At 38.7% G+C, this 13,089-nt stretch overlaps 1 protein-coding gene across 3 annotated transcripts; it reads left to right on the top strand.

Moving 5' to 3' along the window:
* Positions 1-11,677, top strand: RIOK3 (RIO kinase 3). 3 transcript variants are annotated; one of them, XM_042798144.1, is made up of 13 exons: positions 1-173; positions 1,190-1,311; positions 2,164-2,309; positions 2,438-2,542; positions 3,078-3,187; positions 3,881-4,024; positions 4,875-5,002; positions 6,199-6,384; positions 6,915-7,074; positions 8,113-8,193; positions 8,280-8,369; positions 8,725-8,832; positions 10,339-11,677. In XM_042798144.1, exons 1-13 carry the CDS (start codon positions 111-113, stop codon positions 10,438-10,440), a joined length of 1,545 nt encoding a protein of 514 aa, XP_042654078.1. In that variant the 5' UTR covers positions 1-110; the 3' UTR covers positions 10,441-11,677. The 3 variants fall into 3 exon arrangements, with proteins under 3 accessions (XP_042654078.1, XP_032857014.2, XP_032857015.1); XM_033001123.2 differs by having other exon boundaries at positions 2-173; positions 6,196-6,384; XM_033001124.2 differs by lacking the exon at positions 1-173 and adding an exon at positions 299-646 and having other exon boundaries at positions 6,196-6,384.
* Positions 11,678-13,089: the final 1,412 nt, after the last annotated feature.

Below are 13,089 nucleotides of genomic sequence, written 5' to 3'. Positions count from 1 at the left end.
TGACGGTGGGTGACGGCACGGGGGAGAACCCGGAAGGTTTCGCATTCGGACCGTCGCTGCCCCGAGGAGAGGGCCCCGCCGCCGCCCCCCGCCCGCCTGTGCATGAGCAGATGGACCCGGTCGAAGTCGCCGCCGCCCCCGACGCCGGGCCGGGCGCCGCCTGGCAGAGCAAGGTGATCGCGGGCTGGGCGCCGCCGGGCCTGGGCGGCGGCCCGCGGTGCTGCGCCCGGCCGCCTCCGCCATCTCCGCGCTTGGGGGCCGCGGCGGTGCGGCCGCCGGCCCGGCTCCCGGGAGGAGGAGGAGGAGGAGGAGGAGGAGGAGGGCAGAGGCGTGTCGGGGCGCGGGCAGTGGCCCCCGCTGGCTGCAGCGGGGCGGGCGCGGAGGTGGCCGCGGGCCGCGGCTGCCCCCCTCCCGCCCGGCTCCCTCCGAGCGGGCCGAGGCCGACGAGAGGAGGCAGCGAAGTGGTGTCGGCAAACCGAGGGGCGCAGTTATTTGACGAATAAACTCAATTCGGGCGGCTGAAGTGAGTAACGAGCCGCGCCGGGCAGGGCATGGCGCGGTTCGCCGCTGCTAGCGGTTATCTTCTCGGTGGAGAGAGCTGCTGTTAGACCCCGACGAACGAGTCGCTTCTCTCCGAGCGCAGCCGGTGAGCGGGGAATGGACGCTAAGCGACTTTGGCGGTCGGGTCAGTGAGTCACAACTCGGTTGGATTCATCGTTCCCCAGCCCCCGCCTCCCCAAGCAAAGTTGTGTGCGTGATTCTGCGGTTTTGAAGGGATGGCTGTCATTGCAGGGCTGTAGAAACCGGGGAGGAAGTTGTGCATAAGCCATTAATACTGTTGTTATTCCAGGAGAAGTTTTACATAGTCCGTGTGTACACTTGAAAGCAGATTTCCTGGGAAGATTGCCCCTGTCTTCAGAGGGTGCTGACAAACTTAGTCTTTTTTTCCCCCTCCTTTAGTAAGTGACCATCAGCATCCTTTCAATCCCGGTTCTCCCTGTCGAATTAATGAAACTATTCCTTGAGGTATTTTCTGTACTTCAATTCATCGTGCTTCCCTAAGTATCCGTAGAAGACAAGCTCTTATAAGATTACATGAGCTTACTTTAGAGCCAGTGATAGCTAGTTATCCTGGTTATTGTGTTGCCACTTCATTTCTTGCTGACTTGAGTAAAATGTTTATTTACAGTGTCCGTGGGGATCCCCTAACACAACATCAATATCATGTTCCCTTGCTGATGTAATGAGTGAACAGCTAGCGAAGGAGCTACAGCTGGAAGAAGAAAATGCTGCTTTTCCTGAAGTGGTTGCGTAAGTTTAAATCCTGGATTAGTGATCTCCATAGTTGTGAAACCATCTTCCATCTCTTGTGCGTTTCCTTACAATGTGCTTAAGGTGTAGCGATATAGTAAATGCTTTGCCTATTGCCTCCCAACTCTGCTTTTTCAGGTCTTTTTCAGTGAAGATGGCTTCACCAGTTAAAACTCTTCCTTAGATTTTCTTCTCTGTCACCCTTCCTTTTTTCTTGATAATTTATTTGCATTGCTTTGGGTGCTTTAAGCCAGTCTGTAAGATGCGTTTTGAGAAATGTTGTCAGAAACAGGTTTTTTCTTCCCTTTTAGAGATTCATCGTTAACTGTTGTTAACGATGTTATTTTGAGAACTGTCAAGTGTATCACCTGTATCCTTCTAATGCTTGGAAGCTCTAAACATAGGCCAAGAGCTTACTAGTTTTAAACTCACACAAATTTTGCCTGCAGTCTTTTTTGTGAAGCAGAGCAAAGCAACATTCATTGTTTGTTTTTCTAAATTTGTGTTTGTTTGTTTATAAAAATATATAAATATATATATACACACATACACCTGCATGCCTTCCTTCTCTTTGGTGAAGGACATCTTAAAAGTAGACCCTAATATTTCTTACAAAATGGTATACAAGTAAAAGTATAAGTAATATTTGCATTGTAAGGGAGTGGCAAAAAGAAATGAAGTCATGCTCTATTAATATTTAGTGTTGGCTTGGAGGAAGCGTGGACAGTTGAGGTCCATTAGTTTCTATGCATGTCTGCATGAGGTCTTTTATATAGAGTGATGAAATGGTATAAAGCGGTGTTTCTGCTTAGATTACCGTGTTTAATAAATTTCTGTTTTCCTTTCATATAGTGTTGCTGAAGGACCATTTATTACAGGAGAAAATATTGACACTTCTAGTGACCTCATGCTAGCTCAGATGCTGCAGATGGAATTTGACAGGGAATATGATGCACAACTTCGTCGTGAAGAGAAGAAGATCAATGGAGATAGCAAAGGTACCCTCATCAGAAGAAATATTTTTGCTTTGGAGAAATTCTTGAGACTCTGCTTAAGTTGACAGAACTGTGAGGAAGTAGCAAATCCCTGATAATCATGGATATGCTTCTTTATTTTGTTTCTCAAGTCTCCATATCCTTTGAAAATTATCGGAAGGTGCATCCCTATGACAGTGACAGCTCAGAGGATGAGGTTGATTGGCAGGATACTCGTCATGATCCTTACAGAGCAGGTATCTGGCAGTTTTAAACAATACAATTTCTTCGTTTAATAGACCTTGGAATATGACATAGTTAAATTAGGCGTTCTTCGTATGTAAGGAGACATATCAGTTGTTTGTAAAATCAGGTCACCTAATTGGGAGGTGGAAGCTGAGCAGGTAACGTCAGGCTTCTGTCTGCCAGTATATTGGCTTCGGTGGCTGAATCTGGCAAAATAACTATCGTATGTGGGAAGTGTTGTGGGATATGCATATCTGACATCTGCATTTGGCTAGGAGCATCTGCACATGATACTGAATATTCCTCTATCTAACACACCAAAAGTGTGCATGACACCTTAGAGAAGACATGGAAGTAAGTCATAACATAGCAAAAGAAGCTGTTATGTTAGGGTAAGAGAAGACTGCATTAAGATTATACAATTAAGGTATTTTATTCTGCTTAATAAATAAAATCGTTACTTTTGTGGGCATTGTGGAACTTTTATGAGCATTAGTTATGTTTGTTTAGATGTAAAGCTTGATTTATTTTTCTCACGGCTGGTAGATAAACCCACTACTACACCGAGAAAGGGCTTCATAGGAAAAGGAAAAGACATTACCACTAAACATGATGAAGTGGTATGTGGAAGAAAGAACACTGCTCGCATGGAAAATGTAAGTGAAAACTTAGGCAAACTTATTTTGTATGTACAACTGTAAGTCAACCATTTGTGCTACTGTATATGGTGCTGATTTTTTTTTTTTTTCCCATTTATTGAAAGCAATGCAGTGTTTGGATTAGTTATTGAAATTGGCAGTTAGAGTTGTGCAGGTTTTTTGTTTAATAATAGTTTATTAATGACCACGATTCAAGAATTTGCACTGAACTGTGTTGGGTAAACAAAACTATCGGCAAGTTTGGTACACAGTCAAAGAATACACTAAAGCTATTTTTGAAAAGCATAGCTACTGTGTAACTTTATTTTTTATAATGATTTTGCCTGATAAGCCAAGTAACTTACTTTCAGTCAGTTTTTGATTTACGGCTTTTCAGTCTGTTTATCCATAGTACATACCTTCTGTTTTCTTTAATGTAGCTGGTGTAACTTCTGCAGATAAGGAAATGCTGCAAGTGCTATTTTTACAGGATGTTAGGTAATCCCATATCAACTTGGGCAGAACTTCGAGTTCTGAGTGTAGAGCAATATGTTTTTTAACATAGTGACAGTGTGACACAAAGTGGGTTTCACATAGGTCCTAATCTACCCTGGGTTTTTGCAAATCAGAGTGAGTGAGAAATTTCTGCTTGTGACAACTTTTGGTGTCGGTTACTAACAGTGCTTAAATTTCTATTATTTCTACTTGTAGTTTGCACCCGAATTCCAAGTTGGGGATGGAATTGGGATGGATTTAAAACTGTCAAATCAAGTCTTCAATGCCTTAAAGCAACACGCGTACTCGGAGGAACGTCGAAGTGCAAGGCTCCATGAAAAGAAGGAGCACTCCACTGCTGTATGTTTTTGATAAAGTCTCTCTATATACTTTTTATCTTGTGTTACAGCTGAACACTGTTTTGGTAATTCCTTGAAACGTTCCATTTTTAGTAAACCAGTTAAGCAATATTATGTTAACATTGCTGAAGGAGATGGTATCAGCCAAAAGGCTCTCTTTATTTGAGCTGCATTACTGTGAGAGCCATATCAAAATAAGAGCAAGCAGCTTCCATTTCTTTACCTCCTTTTGTCTTTCTCAGCTTGTCTCTTAATCAGCTACAGTGGATAAACTCCCTAGAAATTATTTATAGAAACCATCCAGGGGACTAAGCCCCTGCCTTTGAACAATGTGACTCCAAATATCTGTCTTCCTGACAAGTTTCAGGAAGATGAGGTGACCAGGTAAACTGACTTAATAATTTAGGAAGTCGGTTGGTACGCTTTATGGGTGGGTTTAGAGCAGAGCCTCTGGTAATTCCTGCTGTGGACTTGTTCAAAGTTGGGTGTTTCACTTTATTGTTACTGATACAAAAGGAATATAATATTTTGGATATTATGATACATGATTTTTGAAAGACTTGAAAACACTGTAGAAAGTGCTCTTGAGCCACAGTCTGGACTTTATGCAGAATTGGTAAAATGCTGTACGTGCTACCCAGCTGGTAAGGTACCTGAGTATTAAGTCTTAAAGTTGACAGTGCTGGAGCAGTTTGGCTTTGCTTCATCTGTTTGGGGTTTTTTTTCTTTATATCAATTGAATACATTATTCTTTCCACCTATTTGAAAATTTGTGGTACGCTCTAAACTCACTGTAAAGCAAAGAATTATTTTAATGAATTGAGTATTCGGTATTCATTTCTTGCCTGTAGGAGAAAGCAGTGGATCCTAAAACCCGTTTACTTCTGTATAAGATGGTCAATGCTGGGATGCTGGAGACTATCACAGGCTGCATCAGCACAGGAAAAGAATCTGTTGTTTTTCATGCATATGGAGGAAAGTAAGTATCTTGTTTGTTGCTGACAGCAGCTTTAAGTACCAGAGATGGTTCAAAAAGCAGAAACCACAACAATACTTAAACAAGCTATACTTTTCTCATTCCCAAGACTTAAAGTTTGTATTCATGTGTATGCAGAAAATAGTAAAATCAGAAAGTAAAAAAAATCCCCACTTTAAGACTGCTTCATGAACAGGGACTAAATCTACTAAAGCTTTCTGCAGAAAAATATGTACTACTTTTATAAAAAAGTCTTGAGGTTTTGAGGAACTTCTTCCACTTACCTGCCCCAGGCTACAGACCTGTCATGATGATCGTCAGCTACCTGAAGATTGTCTTTCCATACAGATCACTGTGCATTATCAGCTCCAGCTGTGCAGTTCAGTGGAGGCGCCTTTTGTTACTTTTGGGTTACCTTGAGAATAGTGTTGGGATGCTGTTCACTTTGCAAGTCATGCAAGAGTCCAGTTTTAAAGACTCATGCTGGAAGGATTGTAGTACGTTAGTAGTGATTGAAGGGTGTTGAAACACCACTACTTTAAAGTGAGTTAAGAATGAATTAATAAAGCCCAGATACAGATAATCCTGTTTAGATGTTGAGGGAGAGATAAGATGGGGGTAGGGTGAAAAGGTGTACTTTTTTTTTTTTTTTTTTTAAATTGACCTCTGCTTGAATGATGTTCAGGAGTGTTCTTTTGCTTAGTATTATCCAATGGGCAACATCTTTGTGGTGCTTAACAAAATGTTGTGATACTACCATTATTATTCTAATGCAAGACCTTTTTTTTTTTTCACTTGTAATTTCTTTAAGTGAGTATATCCATTAACAGGGCTGTTATTAGCTATGACATTTAATTAAAATATTAACAGATTGGGAGATGGAACCTATTTGATAAGCAACATGTAATCTAAATGCCAGAACCCAAACATTCATATATAAGCTTAATCATAGAACTCTTACAAACTTAACTCAAAGGCTTCCAAATTTGAGAGAAAATCAGACCTTTTCCTCTCATACATTAAAAATCGCTGTATCTTGCAGTATTAAAAAAAAAAAAAAAAAAAAAAACAAAACAAAAAAAAAAAAACAAACAAAAAAAAACACAAAAAAAAAAAAAACAAAACCAAGACCCCATGCATTTGCTTGTAAAGATGTGAATAGCTAACTTTGTTATATATTTGACTTTTTCCATGAGGAGTGAAACTGAAGATAAAGTCATACCTCCAGAATGTGCCATCAAAGTATTTAAAACTACTCTTAATGAATTCAAGAACCGTGACAAATACATTAAGGATGACTACAGATTTAAAGACCGCTTCAGTAAATTGAATCCACGAAAGGTTATTCGTATGTGGGCTGAGAAAGAAATGCATAACTTAACAAGGTAAAGAAAACCAAAAAAAGCGTAGTTGCCAAATGTCTGTCAGTTTCCTATTCTCTATTTAAGGAAGATACACTACCTCTGCATAGAAGTTTAGATTTGATTTTTAAGCTAAATAATAGACAACCTGGCACAGATTAAATAAGCCTCTGGTTTCTTACAGTTTAGTGAATTGTCAGCATCTTCAGTGATTTGGCAGCACGATTTACAAGCCCATGAAGTTAACAGTCTCTAGCTGTAAAAGTGATTGGTTTTCAGTGAGCATTTCTAGATCCACTTATGACTTTAAGATCTGAATTTTCTTTTGTGAAATAAATAAATAAATAAATAAATAAATAAATATATATATATATATATATATATATATATATACTTAGTCTTCAGTTTGGTTTATTCCAAAGTCTTTTTGACTCTGGATCAAGATTTCCACAGCTCTCTAAGATTGAAAATGGGCAAGCAGAAACTAGAACTGTAGGTAGGGTTTGGGGGTTTTTGTTTTGTTTTTCTTAATTGGTATCTTTTCTGATCCACAGAATGCAAAATGCAGGAATTCCTTGTCCTCAAGTGGTTATCCTTAAGAAACACGTCTTGGTTATGTCTTTCATTGGCCAGGATCAAGTCCCAGCTCCTAAACTAAAGGATGTAATACTTAGTAGTGAAGATATGAAAAAAGCCTACCATCAGATTCTTAATGTAAGACAATGCTGATTTCTCCTCCAATTCTGGGTTGTGTTTTCTGTTAAGGGAATGACTTAAAGGATAAATCAGCATTTATTTATTTGTCAGGATGCTTGCATCACTTTCAAGATACGGAGTCCAAAGGCTTATTTTGCTGCTGTTTAATGTGTGACTTAGAATAAATAAGAAATTACACACTTAAAAAAAATAATAAATTGAATTTTAATCTGAGTGGAAAACATGCTGGAACTTGATGACACAGAGATACTTAGCATCAGAGGAATAATGACCAAGCAGTATGCATTTTAGAAAAGCAGTATGTGTTTTAGTAAGTTCCCTGAAGTCTTTCTGGGTTTACTGAATACTTAATTAACAATGCTTAAGCACTTTCCAGTGGATAATCCCCTCCCTACCCCCATTTTAATAAGTTTGGAAATCAGAGAATGAATTAGAATTTCTCGTGGTGGGTACTTTACTTTCCTATTATCTGCTGTAATTGGTTCAAACATGTACCTGCTAACTGTCCACTCACTGTTAGCTTCCTACAGACATGAAAAAACCAAACCAAAACAAAAAAACATGGAAAAAACAAAACAAAAAACACAACCAACCCAGCATAATAATAATATGAATGATCTGTGCCTGAGAGCTTGAGACCAGTAGAGCAACACAACCATGTTTTCAATAAATATGCATACTAGTTGGGGTTCAGTATCTAAAACTGTGAGACTTCTTTGCTGCGTGATAGGGGTGAGAATGACAGATATATTTAGAGAATGTGTTTATCTGTCTCATGCACTTGGACTGGTTGAGAGAGCTGACAGGAGTTTACCAGACTGATTCTGACTTGCCAAAGCTAAGCTCACTGATAAAAGCTTAGTTTGCTGGCAGTTTACCAGAGCTGCTTTTCCCTATATGAAACTTTATTGAAGACTTGGAAAAAAAATATTTAAATTGGGTGGGTGATTAGGGAAAGGCTTTTTTTGTTGTTGTTGTAGTCATGCAAATATTAGGAGTATAGCATAATTCATTAATTCATTTGGTTCCTTGCAGATGATGCAACAGTTATATAAGGAGTGTAACCTGGTCCATGCAGATTTGAGTGAATACAACATGCTTTGGCATGGTGGGAAGGTGAGATTCTTCTTAGTGTAGGAAAGAAATGTTTCATCTAATGTGAAACGTTAATACAGAATGAATCGCTGTCTCTGTGACTACAGGTCTGGCTTATTGATGTCAGTCAGTCTGTGGAGCCAACCCATCCTCACGGACTTGAGTTTTTGTTCAGAGACTGTAAGAATGTTTCACAGGTAGGACCTCTGCATCTGACAATCCTCTGTTACGCTGAACATTTTTCAAGATAAAATCAATTCAGAGCTAACTAAAAGTCAACTGATATAACACTGTAAAAAATTATTACTGCTGCCTGTTGATAACTTTTGTGTGTTGCCCATACTGAGGGTGTTCTCCAAAAGTGGAAAAAAGCGTGGAAAAATCAAATGGTACCACTAGAACTTAAAACTTCTTTCAGTTATTTGTATCTGTAGGTCAACAAAAGCAAAAATGTTATTTTGACTAAATATTATAGTTGCAACTTGGGGAAGGAAAAGGAGTGTTTTGGTTTGTGCAGCAAAGTGTTTGATGTGTGCTTTTTCTATTGACTAGTTCTTCCAGAAAGGAGGTGTGGCAGAAGCACTTAATGAACGTGAACTCTTCAACGCTGTCTCAGGTTTAAATATTACAGCTGACAATGAAGTAGACTTCCAAGCAGAGGTACAGCTTTTTCTGTCTCTTACCGTTTTAATTTGGTTAGCTATGGTAGCTACTGTAGTGCTGTAACTTTTCATGTTTAGTTTGTATGATTACTGTGTGAGTGTAATTTCAGCAATCATTCTGCATCTCTTTTTCAAAACTTGATTATTTCAGCCTAGTACAAATGTTTTCAGAAACTCAGATTGACAGACCTCTCTACCCCCTTTCCTGATTGTCCTGCTCCCAAGTCTAAAAGGCTTCATGTTGCTTCTTTCAGTGTTAAGGAAAATTTAGTGATTGTTTTTAGTTTAAAATCTAGCTTTGTTGTATTTCCCTATGTATGTTAAAGGTTGTGCAGAGAAAGGAAGGCTGAATTAAAAATAGTAATTGTTCAACTGCTTATTTTTCATGGTTTGGATTTTAACTTATTTGAATTAAAAGTTTAGGCTAGCATTTTCAACTTTCAGGCTTAAAATCATGCTAATGTATGTATGGACTAGGAATCTGGTCACCTTTTGGCTTTTAATTTTCAAATTTTGGCTATAACTCCTCAAGGCGTGCATCCTGGTATCAGATGTTTATAAAAATAAGTTGCCAAACATTCAATATTTACTAATCAAAGAAAGGGCAATATGGCAGTTCTACTCTAATTGATTCCTAATGACAGTGTAGTTGTATGCTAGTCCAACATGTAATAGGTGAGAGCTTGAAACTACTTAACTCCTGGGGTAGGTCTTCAAAATGAGGAAGAGATAAAGGGAACACAGTGTCACTGTTCCATGATCTTTATGTGTCAGTTAATCAAAACCCAGTTCCCTCCCTCACTGCGGTGTGAGCGTTGGGGTGTGGTGTGCGGTTTGTTGTTCTTTTATGTCATCTTCTGTTCCTTGAAGTTTTATGGGAAAGACTTGCATTGCTGTTTACATAGAGGTGAATTTCAGCAGCCTGTCCGTAAACTTAAGACTCTGACTTTAGTCACTAGGAACTAAAATTATCTCCCCTGGAGTACAAGAGGAAATAATCCAAACGTAACAACCTGAAGATCAAAATAAACTACTGTACTGTGTTATACTTTGCGTGAAGCATGGAAGTATTATAACTGTCTTCAACTTTCACCGTTAAAAATGGTTGCAGTGGATTTGTAATCTTAGTATTGTTTGGAATTTCTCCAATGCTGATGGATGGGCTGAGTTACAGTAGAGGTGTTCAGAGTTGGAGAAAGGGACACTTCTGTCCTTTTGGGGAATACAGCTGAAGTCTTAAGAGTCCTCCCTGCAACTTGTGTGTCTCAGTTACACAGCATGAAACTATAAAGGAGTGCTACTCGTTCTACTGACTTGTTGAGAACAGGTATTTCAAGCTGTACTTCCAGCGTGTGTTGCTCCCTACACGTGACGGTACACTATTGCTGTTCCAGTGATTCCTATCTGATTGCTCCTCTGAAGCTACTGTTTAACACTGTTTAGGGACATTCTGGTGCAGGCATGGCTTTATGATTTCAGCATGGATTTATTTTTGGCTCTCTAGATCGAAGCTTTGGAGAAGATGAATGAAGATCATGTGCAGAATCATGGAAAGAAACTGTCAGTGTTTTCAAGTGATGGAGACCCACCTATATATGATGAATAGCACTGAGTGTATAGCTGCTAACAAAATGAAACATAAATTTGCTGCTTCTAACTATGTTGGTGCAGTGGTAAATGTCAACTACCAACGTCAAGAAAGAGTGGTTGACTGGGAATACCAAAATGGGAAACACAGCAAGCATACGGTGATGCCTCAGTGTTTGTTTGTTTTTTAACTTAGCCCACACATCAGGCTGGCACTGTGAGAATGGACTGTCACTACCTCTTCAGATGGTCTGACAACTTCACCAATTGCCCAGCTACATTAGTCTAATGTAGCTGTGGTGGTCATATTTTGCATGATTCAGGGCTTATATGTTCTAGTTAAAAAAAAAAAAAAAATCATCTAGATCATCTAAAGTATTTAGTGGGAAAGCACCCTCTTTTTTTCCTATTTTTACTTGGAAAAACTAATTAAAAATTGTGTATGGACATAATGTCAGTGAACCTTTCATGCCACCCACCAAGGGCAAAATGAAAAATTAAACTATGTGCTGCAATTGTATGAAAACATAAATTTAACAAACTGATGACCTTTATATACGCAGAATCTGGACCTTTTCATTTGAAGTACTTGGAGCGTGGCTCTATCTCTGTAAATACAGTTGGGTATTACATGAGAAACAGATTTGAATCCAACCAGCAGAGGACTTCTTTGGTGACATGCTAGGGAATCCTGAGGGCTGCATCCAAGTTAGGTAACAAAGAATAGATTGAGTTAGCTTCACTCTTAATATACAAGTGATTCCAAGAACTCAGTGCAAGCCAAAAAAAAAAAGAACTTCTCTATAATAATCCTGTCTCTAAACTGAAATTCTGGGTAGAACATCATTCTTGCTCACCCCAAAGATAGTCATAAGTCTATGAAAACTAAATATTGATCATCACCATTTTTAAATGAACCGTTTTGCTTACAAGTGCAAAGAGAATACTCAAATTTGTACTTTTCTCATAGTTTTATTTGTAATATCAGTCTTCTAGTAATTTCTAAAAATCTAGCAATGTTTCTCTCCAAAACAGCTTTAAAGATGCACTGATGTAGTGGGATGGTTTGGAATTAAAAAATTCTGATCAACTTTTTAACTGATTGTTGTTTCTGATGCTGCTCTTTATCAAGCAGAATATAGTGTTGCTACATGTGACATTCTCACAGTGTGCTGTGAAAGTGATTTATTATTTTTTCTATTTTCGTGTGTTGGAAAACCAGTGGTGAAGTAAAAACCTAAGATCTTGTGGTTGCATTCTTGCGTGATTCTTTGCATCGTACCGGTGTTTGTTGATCCTCAGTGCTGCACTAAAGCAGCGTTAGGCTATGACTACCCTAGATCATTACAACAAGAGAAAAATTACTACTTTGGTGGGTACTACATAAGCAGCCAACAACCTTGATGCTTTTGCCAGTTTCATCCCAGTACTTGAATCCTCCTTCCTTTTCTAAATTAGACAATTGTCTTGCATTTAACCTTTACTTTTGAAATAAAGGAACTTGCGTCTTGCAGAGACTGAAGTCTGTTCCTAATTGCTCAGTGAAATGTTTGTCCAAACTAATAGTATCGGGGAGAAAAACAGACTAGGTACTGAGGAGGCACTACACTTATCTAGCCCCTTTAGAAAGACTAAAAGCTTCTATTGTCAAATATAACCGAACCTTCAGAGCACTTCTTACAGGTGTCAGAACTCAATTTCTTAGAGGAAAAAAAAAAAAAACAGGTGTTGATACCTTCTGATGTGCTTGTCTAGGAAGCATGCTGATTGTTAATGATATTTGCATCAGGTGAGAAGAGAGTGAGCAGACAGGGGAAGTGAGAGGAGGTTGTTTAGAGCTGTCATCTGAAACAGAGGAACTTGCTTGTATCATTGTGCTTAGACCGAAGCCTCAGTTGCTAATGTAATTTTTAATTTCTTTCTAAAATCCGTCTAGCAGAGATTTTTAACACCCCTACCCCAATAAAAGAAGCAATGGTCCTTAAGCCTGTGATTTAAAGCTACTAAACCTGATTATATTGTTTGAATATCTTTTTACTTCCAGTAGTAGAACTGGCTCAGGAATTTGTTTTGAGATTTTAAGACATCTGGGCCCATTGTCAAGTAGTTGAAAATGAGAAGTTTTTAAAACAAGCATTTTCCCAGACTCCTTTGAAATCAAAGGTTCTAGGATTATTATTAAGCAACTAGAATCTTAGAAGTAAACCTAGGTTTTTCATAGTTAATCAAGCCAATGACATGATGACTATTTTAATGGCCAATTCTAAAATTATCACAATAGTTTCAAGTTTTGTGTTTATACACCTGTCTGCTGATTTCACCCCCACCATGCACCTCAGTTTCTACTATCTTAACATTCCTATTACAGTTGTAGAAAGTGTTTGCTGTCCTGTAGGGAAGCTGGAGAAGGTTAAACAGGAGAATTTCTTAAATTTTGACCTTGGACTAACTAAACTTTTTACTAACATGCAATGAATTTTTTATTTTGTAAAAAATAATAAACTTTAAGGTAGTTTAAATGCTCTGAAAATACTTGTGCTTCCTCTCTCATTAACGCAGAATTGTTTGACCACACAGGAAGGTTCTACAGCACAGTTAGCTTTGTTGTAATTCCTAGATGTGACTTTAGTTTCTCTAGGCTGATGTGAAATTACTGCAGTTGGACTAA

Source organism: Tyto alba, unplaced genomic scaffold (genome assembly GCF_018691265.1).
Source record: "Tyto alba isolate M040663 unplaced genomic scaffold, T.alba_DEE_v4.0 Super-Scaffold_27, whole genome shotgun sequence".
In the NCBI taxonomy this organism is placed as follows: Eukaryota; Metazoa; Chordata; class Aves; order Strigiformes; family Tytonidae; genus Tyto; species Tyto alba.
This window is presented reverse-complemented; position numbering and strand designations above follow the sequence as displayed.